The following is a 19,223-nucleotide window of genomic DNA, read 5'->3' as shown; positions in this document are numbered from 1 at the left end:
GCAGACCTTTGGGTCATCGTTCCGCTGGGGTGACGGCGGTGATGCGAGGCTTGGCGGCCATTGCTCTCCTTGCGGTGGACATGCTACGAAACATGCGGTGGCAGCAGCTGCGAGACGAGTGCCATCAGCATGTTGTAGACGCGATACTCTGCCTCCGCGCCTGTTTGCCATGTCTGAATGTTCAGTGGTGGCCGTCAATTCCACGCTGCGGGCTGTTGGCTGCCTGCGCCGAATTTGCGCGGAATTAGACCGTGACATGAACGTTGCGGAGGTCTCGCGCAATGGCTCAAGACAGGTCGCACGAGCTACACGTGAGACTACCCATTTGTGATCGCGTCCGGTCACCTTGCCGCAGTTTCAGTGAGAAGCTCGAATAGGGGCTGCCCACTGCGACGTGTTGCTATCTGCATCTGAAGGACTCGTGGCCGCGAGCTTCTCGCTGTGCCGCTGAATGTCAGTCTCGTGCGATGCCGCCGTGCACACTCATTGCCCTTGACGCAGTCGGGACATCAAGTGGAAAAGCACACCCACAGCTTGCGCATGCTTCGTCGCTCGAATCATGATTGTGAATGCCAGTTGCCCAGCAGGGCAGCATGTGCATCGCGCCTCGCTCTCTTACGCCAGATCCATGCGTGCGGTCAATGTCTGCCTTCGCCTGATCAGGAAGGCTGAAGGCTGTGCTGACAATGTCACTGTGCCGCTGAAGTCGAGCTTTCAGAGCCGCTGCGATCCTCGCTCTGTGGACTCGAGTGTTCCATTCCGTGCGCTGGGCCCCTGAGTCGCACGCAAACATCCACAGACTTCTCGTGCTTCTTCTCCAATGCCATATGAGTGGGCGCTGGCCAGCAGGCATGACTGGTGCCGCTGCGTTTTGGCTCGCAGCCGTCTTGCGGCTTTGCTGTAGCCACAGCTGGCTGGCGTCTCGGCCGAGCGTACTCCGCCCCTCTCGTCCGCTACTCGCTGCCAGCACGTTGAAACACGACCATGCAGCGGCCTGCGACCGTGTTTGATGGTCTGATGAAGATACTCATGCAGCTCCCTCCCTCCTCCAACTCAGAGAGAGCGTGTTCAGCCGTCAGACCGCCGTGGAGACCGGTTTTCTACGCAAAGGCGGATGGACCCTGTCTGACTTAAGAGTTATAAGCCACAAAACTTCGGTCACTCTCGCCCCGTCTCCGATAATGGCGGATTGGCATAATGGTGGAATTCGTAGTAACGGTAAGTCTTGGGTCCCGTGCTCCCTGTGACATGTAACAAAGAATCCTCTCGCCATGATCTAGTAGAACGGCCGGCACCGCACTCTCTAGTAGCATTGGATTTCCCTCGAGTCCTTGGGAAAGACTTAGAGTTTTGCTGTTCGAACACAAATTTTTTGCACCACCAGCTGTTGATATCGGCTGGGTGCCGCGCTTTTGCTGATCACCCTTTTACTGCAGTCAACCAAATGTCCATTTTGCTGGCGATAATGGCACGGGAATCTGTGGAAGCTACTGTTTTTGTGACGGCCATGAGCACTGCACAAGTCAGTCCTTTTGCAGAGTACGTTGTTTCTAAGATGACTTTTTGCTGCGCCGCCTTCTGCTGCAGACCAGCACATGGATTTTTGGCTCGCGAGCATTACGCAGACGTTCATGGACAGCACGGTCTTTGTGACGGTCATGAGCGCTGCGCAAGCAAGTGTTTTTGCACCGAGCGCTGACATCGACCGCGGTCGTTCTGCTGGCTCGCATTCTGCTGCAACCCAGCAAGTGTCTATAATGCTGGCGGCAATGGCACAGGAAAACATGGAGACCGCCGTATTTATGCGGTACTCGCAACCCCATAAGCTCATCCTTCTGCACCAGCATCTGATGCTGAGCGCGACCTGCCTACTGTCCTGCCTTCTGCTGCTGCAGCTGATGGGTATTTCGTCAGCGGACATGGCACAAAGAAATAGGGGCGCCGCCTTGTTTATGACAGTCTCAAGCACTGCACGAGCAAGCAGGCATGTTTTCACGGGGCACGCAAGGACGCAAAAGGCCTGTGAAAGGGAAGTGAGTAGAAAACAGGTGGGTGTTTCCTTTCCCGCGCGTTCAAGCTTCATTTGCGCCACTCAGTCACAAACTTCCGCCGCGCTGCCTGATTTTCTTGTTCACCCTTCACCGTCCACCCTCCGCCTTTTCTTCTTCTTCCACGACAACCACCGCTTCCATCACAACACCAACCCACACACCTTCCACACGCCCTCTCCTCTCACACACCGCGCACTCCCGACCGACCACCGTCATGGACCAGCCAGACCCAACAGGCCAGTCCTTCCCCCAGTTCGCCGACGGCGATGTCCGCATCTCGCTCTCCGGCAGTCGCCAGTACCAGCTGCACAGCGGCGTCCTCAAGAACTCGTCGTCCGTCATGCGCGAGCTTCTCAGTGAGGACTACGCCGCTCAGCTGAACAATGCAGCGCACAGGAGGGGAGTCTTGATCCGTCACAAGCTCGTGCTGGCTGAGAACCCATACATCGACGAGGAGGATCAGAACTTGACCTACGTCCTTCAGGCGGTGCCTCTCGATCCCAATGGACGCCCTGTACCAGGCGCACCCACTGGCCTCGGACTCGAGTTGGAGAACGGCCGTGAGCCTAACCCGATTGTGCTGGCGCACGACCTCGTGCTGGGCGCCTTCTACAATCAGCCGATTGATCTTGGTGACTCTCAGTAAGCTCTTCCCATCCAGCTCCGGCTGCTACACAACTCAGCTGCGAACTCACTGACTCGTGCTTTCAGGGAAGATGGCCTCGCCAAACTCCTCGCCACCGCCTTCCAGGCGACCATCGTGGCCGAGAATCTCGACTGCGTCCGCATCGTCAGCAAGCCGATCGAGGCTACCTTGCTGGGCGCCGGACAGACCCTCTACAAGGCCATTGCTGACAACCCGACCGCCTGGCTCGGGTTTGCCTCTCGCGTCAAGTCCCGCGCCATCTTCAAAGAAGCACTCATTCACTCCGCCGGTCAATACAACACCGATCACGTGCAAGCTGCTCTGGTCAACGGATCTCTTCCAGATGAGGTAGTTGAGCTGCTGAGAAAGAAGGGCGAGTGGGTCAAGAAGACAGTGAGCGACTCCTCGAGATACCTGGCCTCATACTACCCCTCCATGCTCCTGCGCGAGTTCAAGCCTGGCGACAAGGACAACGTGTCTCGCGCCTCGTATGGCAACGACATCATGATGTGGATCGCAGTGACCATCTTCCGTCACTGGGTCTGCGATTTGATGGCCTCTGACCGCACTCACCACGCCAAAGACGGTGGCTGGGCCTTCTGCAACGCTATCTGCAAGGGCGGTGACACATATCTCGACCGCAAGATGCTGCAGCTGAGCTTCCACGCTCGCTTCCCGATGACTGGCAAGGGCATGGCTTGTGTCGAGCATCGCCTGTCCGAAATCAAGGAGGACGTCAAGCAGTGGATCCTGGTAAGTTTCACCTTCACTTTGATCACGCATTCACTGCTAATATAATGTAGCCACTCAAGAAGAGCAACTCGGCCCTCGACCTCAACCAGTACCCGGTCACCCACTTCTTGCACGTCCACGTCTACAGCGAAGACTACCCATGGGACAGCATCACTCTCGAGCCAAAAGACGCCTACTACGAGGCTCGCCGTGCAGCCGCAATGGCTGAGAGTGCAGTGGAGGAGGCAGAGGAAGCGCGCTCGGATGTCCCGGAGGAGCTGAGGGGCGTACACCCAGCCCTGAGACCAACGGTTCTCAAGAAAGCTGGCCCCTTCCAGTACGAGTCGGAGGAGAGCGAGGGCGAGGATGAGGACGATGCCGGCAGAGGCACATCGGAGTACCGCTCAGAGTCTCCAATCTTCAAGACGCGCGGAGCCGGCGAGGGTGACGGCGACGAATTCGACTTCGAGGAGGACGAGATGGAGAATGCTTGAGTGAGTGTTTTTTGGGGTGGTTTTGCTGCTTGTTTCTGCTGAAAATGCCAGTTCCGCGCCCTCGCGGGCACGGCTGGCCGGCAATTGACGTTTGTAGTTGCGATAGAAAGGTGTTTTGAAATGGCACTTGGAGAAAATATGTTGTCCTGGTGGCCTCAGCCCACTTGTTTTCCCTTGTAAAAGTGGTGAGATTTGGCCATTGAAGTGGTCTTCTGCCTATGTCGCTCTAATATCGCAGGTTTGGAGGCCGCTGTGCATGCCCTCGATGTGGGATCCAGTATCGGAAGTAATTTGGAGAGCTGGAGCAATTCTGCATTGGAAGAAAAAGTCACATGAAATTTGAGATGAATATGGCAGAAACTCCGCTGACTCCAATATCAGAATGTGTCTCAGAGCGCAGCAAGATGGAAATGCTCGGCGATCTACAGCAAGCATAGTAGCGGAGTGTAGTCTGCGCTTCTCAAGATTGGCATATTTGAAAGCTGCCATGCATCCCCTCAACGTGCGATTGAGGATCAGAAATCATTTGGAGAGCAGGAGAAATTCTGGATTGGTAGAACAAGTCATATGAAATTCGGCGTGAATACGGTAGAAAATTCGCTGACTCCAATATCAGGATTTGTCACAGAGCCCACGAATCAGAAAACCCCTGGCTGTCGTCCAGAAGAACGGAATCGGAACTTGCTTGTGCCTCTTGAAACCTGCCCGAATGGAAGCTCCTCAGTACGCCATCAGGATTTTGGTTGAGATCAGCAATGATATGAAGAACATGAATGGAGGAACAAATCACATGAATTCCCAGGTGTATCTTGCAAGCCATGGTTGACTCCGATATCAGGATTCGTTTGAGAGGCCAGCGATGTGGACATCCCCAGCCGATTCCCACAAGCATGGAACTGGAAGCTTGCCCATGCTTCTCCAAGATTGCAGACCTGTAAGCCGCTGTTCATGCCATCAGTGTCTGGTCGAAGACCAGACACAATCTGGAGAACGAGAATGGAAGATCGAATCACATGGGATTTGAGGTGAGTGAGGCAACTTTCCGTCGACTCCAATCAAAGATCTCAGCTGAACGCTCAGCAATGAGAAGACTCCAGGCTGTCTGCTGCAAGCATAGATCTGGAAGCTTGCACGTGCTTCTTGAAAATTGCAGACCTGAGAGCTGCTATGAATGCCCTCAGTATCTGCTGCGGGATTAGAATGGATCTAGAGAGTAGCACAGACACTGAACCGGAAGCAAAGGTCACACCGTGATTTGAGGTGGATCTGGTATCAATTCTATGGACTCCAATATCAGCTTCAGTGCAAGCCCAGCAGTAAGACAACCCGTAGCTGTTTTTCGGAAGCATTGAGATGGAAGCTTACTTATGCTTCCCGTTATTGGAACGGTGCAAGGCTGCCGTACAGGCTGCCGGCGCTCCAATCGAGATAGACATTGATTCTGAGAATCGTACGAATCTAGAATGGAAACAGAGCCCATCCGATACAATGGGTGAGCTTGGCAAGACTCATGTCCACTCCGAATTCAGGATTGTCTCAAAGCACAGCAATAGAAGAATGCCTGCCTGCTTTTCATGTTGAGAGTATTGGAGAGAGATGTATGTAGTCGTGTTCCGATTGATGCATCGCGGCATGATCTGAATGGTCTCCAAGCAAGGTAGCAGTGAAGCCTTCGATGATTCAGAGATCAGGATGCCTAATGAGGGAAATGGCGTTAAATTAGCCATTCTACTATGCCTTTCTCTGGGGAAATGGAGATTTTCCGTCTACCAATGGTAGCGACGGCTGGAAAGTCGCTGTAACTAATTCTCGGAGATTAGGCTTTCTCTACTGGAAGCGATCGCGAAATTCAGCTCGCCTTCTGGGAATGTAAAGAGTTCTGTGCTTCCTGGTATAAAGAAGGGGCGCAACAGCGCCGCAGGGGCCTGCCGGAAACTCAGCTACGTGGGTATATTCTGCCTGATAAGCACTCTAAGTCGTATACATGAATCTTGGATTCTCATCACCCATAGCAAGAACTTCCTCCTCAGTCTTGCCTTCCATCTTGTGGTCGCGCTTGCCTGCCTTCCTCTGCTTGTTCTCCCACGCAAAGTATAGGTGAAGAGATGCAAAGACGATCACGCCGAGCGCTACCAAGGCCAGGTTGATAGAGTGACCCTTGATGAAGCGAGGCTTATCCTGAGTTGGGTACAAGAAAGGAGCCACAGTGCCGGCAATGTTGCCCAACATGATTTGCGTGCCGGAGGCAGTTGTACGCTTGCCATAGCGAGGGTTGTTGGTGTTGAGCCAGGCGATGTTGAGACCAAGAGCGACGTAGATGCCAGTAGCTACGAGGAAGCAACCGAAGTAGAGGACGCCTGGTGCACCGTTGCTGAGAAGAACGCCGTAGCCGATGACGGAGACAGCACCAGCGGAGGCGGCGATGGGACCACGGAGTTGCAATTTGTCGGACAGCCAGGCCAGACATACGTATGTCAGGGCTCCCGCAAAATAGCAAGGCATTGTGAGAAGTTGAGTGATTGCGCGTCCGGCATCGGGCATGATTTGAAGAATAATGGTCGGCAAGAAGGTGCTGTATGAGTAAAGCATGCATGCATTCACGAACTGTTTGAGTGTTAGCGGACGGGACTAGAGTGTGCTTCCCTGTGGCTGCACTTACTTGTGAGACCGAGAACGCGTAGGTCTTCCAGTCCATGAGAGCCTTCCTGGAGTCTGCCCAGTCGAAGTGCTCCGTAACGCCTGTCTGAGCCTTCTGGCGAAGACCGACCAGTTCACGCTCCTCCGCGTTCAAGAAGTAGGCATTGTTGGCATCATCGGCGAGGTAGAACCAGCAGACTACAGCGAGGATGATCGTTGGGAGACCTTCGATGATCAAGATCCATCTCCAGCCAGAGTATCCAGCTGTTCATTCATTAGTAACATGACAACGCCTGTAAAACTGAGGCGAGTACATACCGAGACCGTCCATGAAACCAATTCCGTAAGCGAGAAGACCTCCGATCGAACCAGCAATGGCTGCGGAGACGAAGAGGTACGCCGTGCGGAGTGCAAGTTCGTTCTTGGTGTAGAAGAAGGTCAAGTAGACCACCATGCCGGGGAACAGACCTGCCAGTTGTTAGCCGAAGCTGTCGATCGTGCTTGGTTTCGAGTCACATACCAGCTTCTGTGGCTCCGAGAAGCAGTCTGCAGACAAGAAGGCCCGCGTACGACTGGGTAAAGCCAGAGAATGTGGCGACCAGACCCCAACCCATTGTGATAGCTATGTCCTCGTTCAGTGATCATATCTCCGATTGTGATCTCTCCTCACTCACAAGCAATCCATCTCGAGGGACGAACGTATTTCTTCATGACCAAGTTGCTAGGAAGTTCGAAGATAACGTATGTCTGTTGAACGGTGGACCTCAGTCAGTGACTGTTTCCTCTTCGCGGTTTTGCATGCGCTGGCTATACTTACGACGAAGAGAATTGATACAGCAATCTGAAATTGGTTGCCCTGCATTCCAAGATCCGCTTCGAGACCATAGAGACGTGCGTTGCCGATGTTGACTCTGATCAATCATGAGTATTGGCCGCCATCAAAAATTCTGATCGCGAGACGTACCGGTCGATGAAGGAGTTGAGGTAGAGCAGCATGACCAGGGGCAAGACATGCCAGTCGATCTTGCGAACCAGCTTTCGCTGCTTCTCAGGATCGATGTATGGAATGTCGTTGCTAACGGCATCAACATCAGCCTTCTCGATGTAGGCGACATCGGTCTTCTCGCGAATGGGTGTCACATCGCCGGAGCTGGAGTGACCCATATCTTGATTGACAATGGTGGTGGCCATGATTGGTTGAATGGGAGAAGAGATCTGAGACGAGTGACCTTGATCGAGTGACGAGGGGGACAATCATGATGGGCTTTATATCAGTGATACGGCAGCATGCTGCCCTATCTGCTCCATTGGCAGCGCCATCTGGAGGCGTTATACGTGCAGCAAGAATAGTCCTGGCCGCCACCATTCGCTAGATGCTCTCGAACCAGAGGCGACACTTTCCGAGCGAATTAAGCATTCTAGCATGCCACCCAGCCCCGCGGCTAGGACATTGGCCTAGAGCATACGAGGCATAGAAGAGATCACTTCGTGTCTTCTAGCGTGTTTCTGATGCTAGCAGCTCCCATGCAAGCAGAGAAAATCCACGTGTGCAGACTTCCGGCCGTGCGTCTGGCCTTCCAATGGCTCGCATATCGCTAAAGCTGGTCGAACATAGCATTAGTTCAACTCAAAAGTCTGGGGCCCCATATTCATCGACGCGTCCAGGCATGGCCAAGATCGACTACAGCTGTCGGTGTAACTTGGCGAACATCGAACATAAGTCCTCGTCGGGACCGGAAGCGATGTCTCTGGAGATCGGTGCAGCCTGTGAAGATGTTGTGGCGTGGTACCGATATGTGGCTGCTGAGAGGCTGCAGATGTGGACGTTGACAGCGGACTAGGAGGACATTCCTCCGCTGTTGCAAGCCTTGTTTTCCTCAATGCAGCAGATTCAGGCAAATATTTCATCCGGACTTGGAACAAGAACAGATCGTACTCCGTGCCTTGGCGAAACGCTCTAGAGGTACATTGGGAGAGAGCCAGCAGTGGCTTTGCTCATGCTTTTGCACACACTCGCGGTGCTGGAAAATACACATTGTTCCTTTGGCCAGAGATTTGTCGTTACTTCTTCAGCAGCATATACCACTCGGCCGTAGCAGCTCGATCCTGCCTCTGCATAAGCGCCGACTTGATGATCAGTAAACGCTCTGTCAGGACGTCGATGTAACATTGTGGCTGCGGTCAAATGGAAGGCCATGCACTCCATCGACGTTTTGTGGAAGCTGTGAGCCAGAAGTCAGTATGGTAGGTAAGCTTTCGGAACCTCCGAGACGGAATCATCGGATCCGTGCCCAGCCCACCATAGAGGGGAGCGGGCGCTGCCAACCTCCGCCACCAAGCCGACCTCCTCTGTTGAGATTAGCCTGGGATAGCCTCGAAGCAAACGATGCACCGCGTAGGCATATCACGGCTGGGTGTACTCGTTTTGCTCGATTCCAAGCAGCGTCCGTTCCGATGCACCAAACACAGGTAGCTCTCGGCTCGGATGATGGCGTTCGACGGCGGAGTGATGGATCTAAGAAGATTGTGCGTTCATCAGAGGGCGCGCAGCGTGTCCAAGTGCCTGGTTGGCGAGAAGTCTCCTGGTTCGCGATCCATTGCAATGTATCCTCTTGAGCTGACGTCTCGCGAACCGGATCCGAGCACAGGCTTGAGCACGACACCTCTGAGCTTTTGAAGGCCGCCTGTATCGGGGTGTGAAGTGAGGAAGAGATGAATTGTGATGGTAAAAGATGGACTAAAATACACTTCTCCTGCGCCCTTCGCATGCCCGTTTTGACAGGACCACTGTGGACGAAGATCGGCCATAGGGCTTGGCAGCCGAGGGTTCGCGTCAGCTTGCACCTCGCGTCGTCTTCCCAATGCATCAATACACGCATTGAACCAGCAAAATGGACAGCCAAGCCCCCACGCTCATCAGCACGACGACCGTATTGTCTCTGGGCGCGACTGTCGCTATCCTGGCAGCAGCATACGCCACCTCTCTTGCCCTTCTTCCAAGAAATGCATCTGCCAAGATACGCGTCCTCTTCGTGTGGCATGCCTTCGACGCCTTGATTCACTTCATTCTGGAAGGCTCCTACCTGTACAATTGCTTCTTCAGTTACGCGAATGTTGCCGACCTCGTCGACAAGATTTCTCCCAGTGGCGGGTCGATACTCGCAAGTCCGTACCTTCCGCCTGGTAAGCTGCTCTGCCTTGGGCTCGAAGCCAACAAGACTCATCCCTGTGGAATTGCCTTATGCTCATGATTTTTGATTCCAGATATATTCTTCTTGGGACGCAGTGATCGCGTCTACGGCTCAGACTATGGCACGAATCCCTTCGCTGCTTTGTGGAGGGAATATGCGAAAGCAGACAAGCGATGGGGCGGCAGTGATCTCACAGTCATCAGCCTCGAACTGCTGACTGTCTTCCTTGCTGGACCAATAGCTGTCATGATCTGCCACAAGCTGCGCAAGCAGTCAGCAGACGCTTGGTTCTGGATGACAGTCCTGGCTACTGGAGAGCTGTACGGAGGCTTCATGACTTTCGCGCCAGAATGGTTGACTGGGTCGCCGAATCTGGTCACGGACAACTTCATGTACAAGTGGATCTATCTGGTCTTCTTCAACGGTGCGCTATGGGTGCTGATCCCGTTCTGGATCTTGTTTGAATCGTATAGCAGGATCGCCGAGGGTTTAAAGCTGCAACAGCAGGCTGAGCTTGGCAAGAAAAGGAGATGAAGAACTACATTGCAGCCCAGATTCGCGCCAGATACACAAAGCAGCACGTGTCTCGAGTAAGCCGCCGTTTTCGGAAGCAGCCACAGGCCGGATAAACTGGGAAAGGTCTGTTCAAAATACAAGTCCGATTCATGGGACGCCATTACTCTTCCGTGGCAATTGCAGATTTGTACACTGTTTTGGTCAACACCTTTGGCATGAGCTCGGATAAAATTGGCAAAACCATTGTCAAGCGCATGCTCCCTGTCCTTCGCACATGTTGCGCTCGAACAGACTCCACCAATATGCCTCCTCGGGATCGATCGCAACCGTCATCGACACAGCCCGATAACACTCTCGCATCTAAATGCACAAGGAGTAGCTCGTCATCGTCGTTCTATGCAGGCTCTATTTGGATGATAATATTCGACTTCGCATCCCGGACCCCTGTGCCGCGTCCCCCTTGATCAAACGTCAGCGAATGCCCGCTCGCATGCCTATCGCTCCGCATCTCCGTGAGAGAGGCTACTCACTCAATCGTTCTACTCAAGGCCACCGAACGCCTTCCATGATAGGAAGCTTATAGCTGGCATCGCGAGGGTTCGTTCTTATCGATCTCGAGCTTCCTGATTGGACTGAGCGACTAATACAATCAGTGAGCGTCATACTTTCTGTAGTAATTGCATGTGCAACGAGGCCCTCGCCGACCAGCATCTCGATAAAGGTGACGGTAGCCGTTGGGCCAAACGTAGAGCGCACATCGACCTCCTGGATGCACGCATGATTTTTGGTCCGAACTATACTGCTCGGCGCCTTTCACTGTTCCAGAACCACGTCTTGCTGGCCTGTGCCTTGCGATTCTCCCAATTCATGATGTCTTCAGCGAGAGTGGTAGAATTCAACAAAGGTATGACGTTCATTGGTACAGTCTCTTTCACGACCTGAGCGCAAGGGCATTCTAGGCACTCGTCCCTAAAGGGAAAGACATTTCGAACGAACCAATAGCAATTCACGCAAAGACACCAGACACTCGGGCCGGCGACATTGATATGTTACATCTCCGTACTTGCGCTCGTGCCCTAACAAGGCTGGCCCTGAGCATGCAATTCGGACTTCTGTCCGAGCAGAAGTCGGCCTTGGCTGGACTTAACTCGACTCAGGAAGCTTTCACCGACTGAACCGGCCATAGGCTCCCGGTGATCTACGGTACGTCAACGCGCAAATGCGAAATGATATGAGATGACTTTCTCGACCCAGCATCGCAGGGAATGGTTCGCTACACGACAGCTCACTTTCCTTATCTCGCCGGTCAAAAGAGGGGAAGGTCGTGGTCGTGAGGGACAAGTCATTGACGACGAGGCGAAGACAAGCATATAAAAGACTGGTGCGATTACGATGAAGGAGTGCCTCACAGACTCATTCGACATCTCGTCTCTGCAGACACAACGCGACATCCTCCTAGCAGATCGCCTACAAGATGACTATCGACTTCTCCCTTTCCCCAGAGCAGGCTGCTCTCAAGGCCTCCGCACGCAAATTTGCTGAAACGGTGATTGCGCCATGTCGTGCACAGTACCTTCAGCTACCGAATCAGTACGACCGCTTCCGTGCCACGAAGGACGCTTATCGCCAAATGGTCGAGGGCGGATGGATCAAGATGCAAATCCCGGAGGAATACGGCGGTACTCGCAAGAGTCTAGTCGATGTTGCCTTGGCATGCGAGGAGTTCTTCGCGCAGGACTCTAGTCTGCCAATCACTTGGTTGGTGGTTGGCCTGGGACTGGCTCCCATCTTCATGTAGTAAGTTGCACTCCGAATCTGGCAATTGTCACTGTGGCGACCTGAGGTCAACTACTGACAGACTGCAGTGGTACTGAGCAGCAGAAGAAAGAATTCATCACGCCCTTCCTGACCTGTAAGGGAACCCCTCTGGCCGCGCTCGGCTTCTCCGAGCCCACTGGATCGGCCAATTGGCTGCAGAACGAAGGTGGCCGAGGTGTGCAGACCCTTGCACGCATTGAAGGAGGAGACGTCATCATCAACGGAGGAAAGATTTGGGCGTCCAACAGTGGAGGCGTAAGTGTAGCAAAACTTGTCCCTTGCCTCTGCAGCTGACCTGTTCCTTCAGTGGGACTTCCAAGGCCCCGAGCTTCTCTGCCTTGTGTGTCGCTTTGGTACCCGAGGTGCTCCGGCGGACACTATTGGTATCGTGGTCATCACCCGCAAAGAATTCGATGACCCAAGGAACGCCAATGCCTTCCGCGTCGGAGGTGACATTGAAACTCATGGTAACTGATTCTCACTTACAAGCCTGCCGTGTCAGCAGGTACTAACAAGCGGACGTAGGATTCAAGGCCCATTCCGGACCACGTACTCACTTCACCAACTTCCGTGTCCCAATCAAGAACATTCTTGCGAATCCCGGCAAAGGTGCCATTGTCAACGTCGCCGCTTTCACTGAGTCTGCCGCGTTGGTCGGCGCCGGTGCTGCTGGACTGGTCAGTAATTCTGCCACACCATAGCAAACACCAGCTAACCCACCATACCAGATGAGATCCTGCTTCGAACACACCCTCAAAATCGTCACAACCGAAAAGCGCGGTGGCTCCCGCCCCACAATCGAATACCAAAGCGTCGCAGACCTCCTCATTAGCATGAAGATGCGCCTCGAAACAACCCGTTACCTAACCTGGAAAGCTTGCGACTATCTCGACAAAACCGGCGAAGCCGAACTCGCCTATCAAGCAAAAGTTTATGGCTCCGAGACGGCGATTCAATGTGTCTTGGAAGCTATGCAAGCAGTCGGAGTTACGGCGTACGATGTTGAACAACCGTACGGTCTCATGATGGATGATGCGCTATGCTTGCCTTTGTTCGAAGGATCGAATGTTGGAATCCGTAAGCGGCAGATTCAGAAGATTTTGGGTACGGCGGGATACGATCCTGATTCGACGGCGAGCAATACGAGCTGGAGCGAGGTGAGACAGGGATTCCCAAAGGGGTTTTTGAAGTGTCATCTTTGATCACCTGGGCTTTAGTGTTGTGTGCTGTTATGTTTGTTTGATCGCAAAAGTCGCTATTTGGTACCAAATGATATTTTTGCAGCTTAGTGCTGGCTTTGACCACAATACATCGTATCGATCAACCCTGACACATCCCCTGAAACTTATCCCCCGCCACAAAGACAGCCTCTGTCGTCCCCTCCCTCCCAAGCTCAATCAAAGTCTCCTCACTCGGCACATACTTCGGCCATCCATATTCCAGCAATCCGTTCTCCGGATCCCTTGCAAAAGCCGCCCAAGCACTTTGATAATACTCACTAACCTCCCTCTCCGCCTCGGTATCCTCCCCAAGCAGGTCACTTGTCCCAAAAATCATCGGGATGTCACTCGAATGATATGCTCCCAACCAAGGCAGAGGGTTCAGATTCGGCCATTCACCGAAGTATCTTGTTCTCCAAACTGGCACGCCTAGGGAAGATTTCGCTGCAGCGGCTTGGTCGCCCGGACAGCTGAAACCAGAAGCGGATCGGAGGTCGACCTCGGTTTGGTTGACGCCTGAGGGGCCGGTATAAGTGACAAGAGTGATGGCTTCGTTGTTTGTAGTGCTGTAGAGGGTTGGGATTTGGGCAAAGAGGCCGCGGGATTGGAGATCTGTGTAGTTTGTGAAGCGGGTTTGGTTGTCGGCTGCTGTGCTGAAAGACAGAGAGCGGCCTTCATTGAGAGTGGAATTGTATTCGTTGTAGACTTTGATGATGGCTTCGGCGTCGACTTCTTGCATGCATTGGAGTTCGGCTTCTGAGGAGGTCGCATTCCCGCAGCCGACGAGGTCGGCGACGTAGGTGAAGTTGGAGCCAGTGGGGACAGGGCCGTTCGAGGCGACGCCGGATTTCGCGATGAAACCTTTGACTAGAGGATCGAAGGGGTAGGCGTATGAGTACATGTCGACGGAGCTACCTCCAGCTGATTGGCCGAAGAGGATCATCTGCTCCGGACTGCCGCCAAAGGCATTAATGTTGGCGTACGTCCACTCAACTGCTTTGCGCTGGTCCATCAGGCCAGGATTAAGATTGCGACCGTCGAGAGCAGCAGCGCCAGGATATCCAAAGATGTTGACGCGGTAGCTATGACTTTCATTAGCGCGAGCAAAACTCAAAGAACGAAGAGTGCCTACTTCATCGCAACAACGATCACATTCTGATCAGCAGCCAACCGATCTCCATACTTATAAGGGCTTGCCGCACCACCAGAAGTATGTCCACCTCCATGGATCCAGATCATGACTGGCAAATCGTCGCCAGCCTTCGCATCTTTCGGCGCCCACACATTCACCGTCAAGCAATCCTCGCTCTGGTTCTGTCCTGGCGACAGCAAGAATCCGTTCAAGTACTCCGAGTATACCGTCGGTTGGCCATTGTTGTACTGTATGCAACTAGGCCCGAACCAAGTTCCATTCCTGACCTCCGAGCTTGGAGACTTGGTCACAGGTGGTCGAAAGCGCAAGTTGCCTATTGGAGGTTCCGCGTATGGTATGTTGCCAAAGAAGTACACAGCGGAGTTGTTTGGCCAGACAGTTCCTTGCACAGCAAAGACATCTGTCTTAATGAGAAGCTCGTCATGAGGATTGTGGACTGGTGAGGAAGTGGCTGAGCCTAGCAAAGCAAGCAATGCCAATAGCGGTCGAAATCTTAGCCTCATGTTGGACAGAGAGAAGGCTTGAGTTCATCCATGTCAATCCCACCTGACGGCACTCTTTTATACACGCGCTTCCCCTCATCTTGCGCGTCGTGCAATTTTGTCGCCGGTGCAATACTCACCGGGCTTCCGAGGTTGAGGCGATTGTCAAACATGAAGGTGCGTTGTAGGGGTAAAGACTCTTCCACAGCTGTAACGGAATCTTGACAGGACGTGCAGATCCCCAGATTTGCTCCACATTCGCCGCCACTCCATCAGTGGGGCGCATGGAGACCACCTAAGACATTTTCGCTAGGAGTTGGTCACATGTGCTATCGCAACAATGGCTGCTCGGAACTCACCATGCGCTTTGATCAGTGCAAGCCCGGAGTTGACACGACAAATGGTCGTTCGCAACTGCGATCGATCGCGACCGGTCAGGCGGTAGATTGACGTGCGTGAAACGTGACGGGAGTGAGAACTTGGAGGCAGAGGAATCATACGAACTGTTCATTGTCAGCCGAAGCCGGAATACGCAAACATCATGCTAATTAGAATTTTGTTAGATCGACGCTTGTCCCCACCCGGAGCCCATATATGATGCCGCTGAAATGTCAAACTCCATCCCGATGCTAGTCTTGATGTCTCGTGTACAAAGGAAGACCGTATCTCTTCATGGTCACTGGCCGTTCGCTTACAATTGCGCAAAATTATTTGGACAAAGGCGCCGGCAGCATCTATGCCGGTGCAATATTCTGTCTCCATCGCTCAATGGATGATGCTTGTGCCGGATTTGTGAATGCTGTACCATTCATGTTGGCAGTCATCGCAGGTTGACTGGGGAAGGCTTGTTGTTGTTGAGGTTGGTGGTACCCATACCCGCCGGTAAGTGCGTAGTACGCAGATGGGTTCACCGCCTGTTGCTGGTATTGTGGCATTGCAGGATATCCCATCATACTAGGTGGAGCACCGTAGCCGCTATAAGCCATGCCGGCTGTAGGGGAGGCAAAGTAGCCTTGGCCGCCAACGTTCATGCCATACATGGGCATCGAGCCAGATGTTGGCAATCCTCCGCCCATGGCGTTGTGAGACTGTGGCTGGAAAAGTCCGTTAGCAGGCCGGCTCGCCTGCTGACCGAGAAGCCCGCCGAAGCTAGTGGACCGATTCATGGCAGCTGGCGAGAAAGTGGTATTTACGCCTCCCGTTGGCTTCGCGCCGACAAAGAGGCCATTGGCAGGCCTACTAGCCTCATTGCCGATGAGCCCATTGGACATATCGGCCGTTGCGCGTGGCCGGGAATCGACGAGCGGCTGGTTCAGATCGTAACTAGTCGTCCGAAGGTTGCCAGCGATCAAATCTTGCTTCTGTTTCATTTGATGTTGCTGACTTGCATGCAACAGAGTGCCTTGCGCCGCCTCACTTTCACGACTAACTTGACGGGATCCGACAGGGTTTCGAGACAGCAAGTTCGCCATGCTTGAAGAGGTTTGCAGAGTAGGCCGACTCTCAATTCCTGGCGCCTGGCCGGATGCCTCACGCTCTTTCCTCAGACGCGCAGCGCGCTGGCCAAGCGTCTCGTTCTCCTCAACAGGAGGTTGTTCAGCTTGGTTGGCTTGCTCCTTTACCGTGGATTTATCAGAGGCAGTAGCGTCCGGGTTGGTGACTTGGAGGCCACCAAATTGTCCCAGTAGATCGTCGCTGAAAGTGCTGACTGGTCTCTTACCGCCCTCTTGCACGTCCGAAATCGCAGCGTCAAGTGCGAGCCTCCGTCGTCTCTGCCCCAGAGTTTCGCCCTCCTCGGCTTCGTCTTCGCTCGGCATGTCTGATTGACCAGCCAGGTGCAATCGCGATGCCGATTGTCCTTTGTTGAGCGCAGGCGCATTTGGATTCAGCCGCTTCCTTCTATGGCCCAGCGGTTCATTCTCTTCCATTTCGCGCCGTTCCATGAGTCCCATCGGTCGGTCCCAATCGCCCTCATTGCCCATCTTACGATGTGCGTTTCCGCTTTTCGAAGGGAAGAGCATGCCTAATGGAACATCGTCTCGATCCTCATCGCTATCCTCGGGATTGCCCTGATGGTCTTCCCATGCGAGCGCGATTTTCTTCTTCTTGCGCTTCTTTGCTTCAATGGCCTCGACCGCATCAAGTTGAAGCAGGGTACTATGCATGCCGTTCGGAAACGCGGTCGCCGCGGTTCGATTCCGCGACTTGAGCTGTGCTTTGCGCACTTGCAATTCTGCCAGTAAAGTGGTAGGCTGCGCGAACACGGGCTCTTCAATGTCCCAATCATCTCGTTCCTGTTGATCTCGGAAATCTTGATCGATCTGGTCGCCCTCATCCAGTGCCTGTGCTGTCCGATGCGGGCTGTCCGGGCCATGACGATCAGTGTCATCTCCCACAGGGTGGTCCACGTTGACTGCTTGATCAATAAGACCTGATTGCCTTCTGGAAGAGTCCCCGAGATCCTGGCGCGACGTTCGCCTGACGCGCTCTGCGTCGTCCAGATCATCACCAGCGCTCATCTGGCCCATGCTCATCTGGCTTCGCCTCTTTCGTAGCTTGTTGCCCCCCTCGTTGAAATCTAGCATACTTCCGCGACTGGGTGGGCGAGCTCGATCGTTTGTCTCGCCATCCAAATTCGTGCTGCTCCTCTTGAAAAAGTTCCCAATGCTGCTCTTCCGCCTCGCTTTCTTGTCACTCTTGGGAGATTCTTGCTTGATTTGGTTCAACGTGGTGCTTGTGCTACGTCGATTGTGCATCGGCTTCTCGGGAGCATAGACTGTGCTGCGGACATCTCCCGCATATGGATGGTCTGTGAAGGCACTCACAGGTGCATTGGCTGACGATGCGAGGATGGCGTCCAAGGTTGCGACTGCGGACCCGTTCTGGACCTGGACATCGTGCGGCACTGATGATTGCTGGAAGAACAGAGAAGCGCGCAGTTGGGGTGGCAGGCTTTGCTGATTGACTGTGCTCATCCTCTGGTTCAGCATGCCTCTTGGGTTTGCATCTTCGTGTGTAGTCGAGTGTGACCCCGAGCGAGCGCTTTTGGGTTCTCCCTGCTCCTCCTCGCCAATGCCCAAGGGAGGAATCCAAGGTGCTGACTCTCTGTTGGCCCGTGGCATGGCCTGTAGCATCTCCGAACGTCTCTTCGCCTGCACATGCGGGGGCGGTTGCTGTGACAGTCTCTTGGGCATATTCAGCATCCGTGGCACAGGTGCTGGGTAATACACCATGTCTTCACCTGGCGGCGGCGCTCCAAGCGCCATGGACATGGGTCGGCCGGAGGACATTGGCCTGCTCTGTCGTGGCGTTCGTAGCATCGACGCCATGTCTCCCAACGTGCCGGACGACGTCCGCGCAGAGACGCGCCGAATCTCATGCCCCTCCTCATCGAGCTCAACATATTCCTCTGTATCAGGGTTGTAATGCACGCCGTCGAAGTCTCTGAAGGCCAACTCGGCCTCTTGAAAGGTGTCGGCCGAGTGCGGTCGTTCGATGGGGTCATGGTGATCCATGTTGGCTCGCTCTTGCTCTTGCACTTCGATGGGCGGACTCGGCGGGATGGTAGCGAGGGCTTCCTCGATCTGGCCCGCAATCAGGTCGTAGCGGCGGGCGAAGGAGGAGTGTGAGGTCTGGCGCGAGATGGCGTGTTCCTGCGAGTACAGCGAGGCGCTGCTGGGGGCCAGCGGACTATCCAGCGGTCGTCCCTCCTGCAGAGGCTCGACGACGATGTGGCCGCGGCGCGACGACTTGGAGCCCGAGGCGGCGCGTTGCAGAGAGGCCTGAGTCCAGCTCGAGCCTGACCGGAGGCTGCCAATGGGCGAGGTGATGGGGGCGGCGACGGGCGAGGCGATGTGGCCCGCAGGCGAGTATCCTCCCCAACGCGCGTGGGTGTTGACGTCGACAATGCTGTTGGCATACGAGCTGGCACGGCTGCGGGCAGCGGTGGGGGGATTATTACTATTATTGAGCCTCCTGGACAGCGAGGTGCCTCTAGCAAACTCTCCTCCCTGGTGGCTGCTCTGGATGGAATTCTGCCGCGATGCACTGCGACTCGCGCTCCGCTCCCTCTCCCGTATCTTCCTGATTTCCTCCCCGATGTCGCTGCCGCCCGCCGACAGCTCCTCTGCGCTGCGTTCCAGCCGCGTGATGGCGATGCCTCCTTGCGCCGCATCGGGCAGCGGCGACTGCAGCCGCGCGTTGGACACTCGCCTCTCCATGGTCGCAGGTCGCGTGTGTGGAGGTGCCTGAGGCGCGGGGGCACACGCCGAATTGCCCAATAG

The 19,223-nt window shown here is 54.3% G+C and overlaps 6 protein-coding genes across 6 annotated transcripts; 3 read left to right on the top strand and 3 right to left on the bottom strand.

Annotated features, from left to right (window-relative positions):
• Positions 1-2,265: 2,265 nt before the first annotated feature.
• On the top strand, positions 2,266-3,923 carry CKM354_000859900 (uncharacterized protein; the record flags this gene model as incomplete). Its single annotated transcript, XM_044803984.1, has 3 exons — positions 2,266-2,693; positions 2,763-3,450; positions 3,501-3,923. 3 exons carry the CDS (start codon positions 2,266-2,268, stop codon positions 3,921-3,923), a joined length of 1,539 nt encoding a protein of 512 aa, XP_044659919.1.
• A 1,971-nt stretch (positions 3,924-5,894) lies between these two features.
• Positions 5,895-7,751, bottom strand: CKM354_000859800 (uncharacterized protein; the record flags this gene model as incomplete). Its single annotated transcript, XM_044803983.1, has 7 exons — positions 5,895-6,527; positions 6,583-6,824; positions 6,879-7,028; positions 7,081-7,182; positions 7,235-7,307; positions 7,378-7,471; positions 7,525-7,751. The coding sequence occupies 7 exons, from the start codon at positions 7,749-7,751 to the stop codon at positions 5,895-5,897; spliced, it is 1,521 nt and encodes a 506-aa protein (XP_044659918.1).
• A 1,700-nt stretch (positions 7,752-9,451) lies between these two features.
• Positions 9,452-10,285, top strand: CKM354_000859700 (uncharacterized protein; the record flags this gene model as incomplete). The annotated part of the gene is made up of 2 exons (XM_044803982.1): positions 9,452-9,743; positions 9,825-10,285. The coding sequence occupies 2 exons, from the start codon at positions 9,452-9,454 to the stop codon at positions 10,283-10,285; spliced, it is 753 nt and encodes a 250-aa protein (XP_044659917.1).
• A 1,456-nt stretch (positions 10,286-11,741) lies between these two features.
• On the top strand, positions 11,742-13,287 carry CKM354_000859600 (uncharacterized protein; the record flags this gene model as incomplete). The annotated part of the gene is made up of 5 exons (XM_044803981.1): positions 11,742-12,064; positions 12,133-12,340; positions 12,393-12,552; positions 12,611-12,762; positions 12,814-13,287. The coding sequence occupies 5 exons, from the start codon at positions 11,742-11,744 to the stop codon at positions 13,285-13,287; spliced, it is 1,317 nt and encodes a 438-aa protein (XP_044659916.1).
• Positions 13,288-13,405: 118 nt separating this feature from the next.
• Positions 13,406-14,961, bottom strand: CKM354_000859500 (uncharacterized protein; the record flags this gene model as incomplete). The annotated part of the gene is made up of 2 exons (XM_044803980.1): positions 13,406-14,387; positions 14,438-14,961. The coding sequence occupies 2 exons, from the start codon at positions 14,959-14,961 to the stop codon at positions 13,406-13,408; spliced, it is 1,506 nt and encodes a 501-aa protein (XP_044659915.1).
• A 713-nt stretch (positions 14,962-15,674) lies between these two features.
• Positions 15,675-19,160, bottom strand: CKM354_000859400 (uncharacterized protein; the record flags this gene model as incomplete). Its single annotated transcript, XM_044803979.1, has 1 exon — positions 15,675-19,160. The coding sequence occupies one exon, from the start codon at positions 19,158-19,160 to the stop codon at positions 15,675-15,677; it is 3,486 nt and encodes a 1,161-aa protein (XP_044659914.1).
• Positions 19,161-19,223: the final 63 nt, after the last annotated feature.

The sequence above is a fragment of the Cercospora kikuchii genome, assembly GCF_019650295.1.
Source record: "Cercospora kikuchii DNA, contig_00005, whole genome shotgun sequence".
NCBI classification, from domain to species: Eukaryota; Fungi; Ascomycota; class Dothideomycetes; order Mycosphaerellales; family Mycosphaerellaceae; genus Cercospora; species Cercospora kikuchii.
Note: the sequence above shows the minus strand (reverse complement) of the source record. Positions and strands in the feature narration are given on the sequence as shown.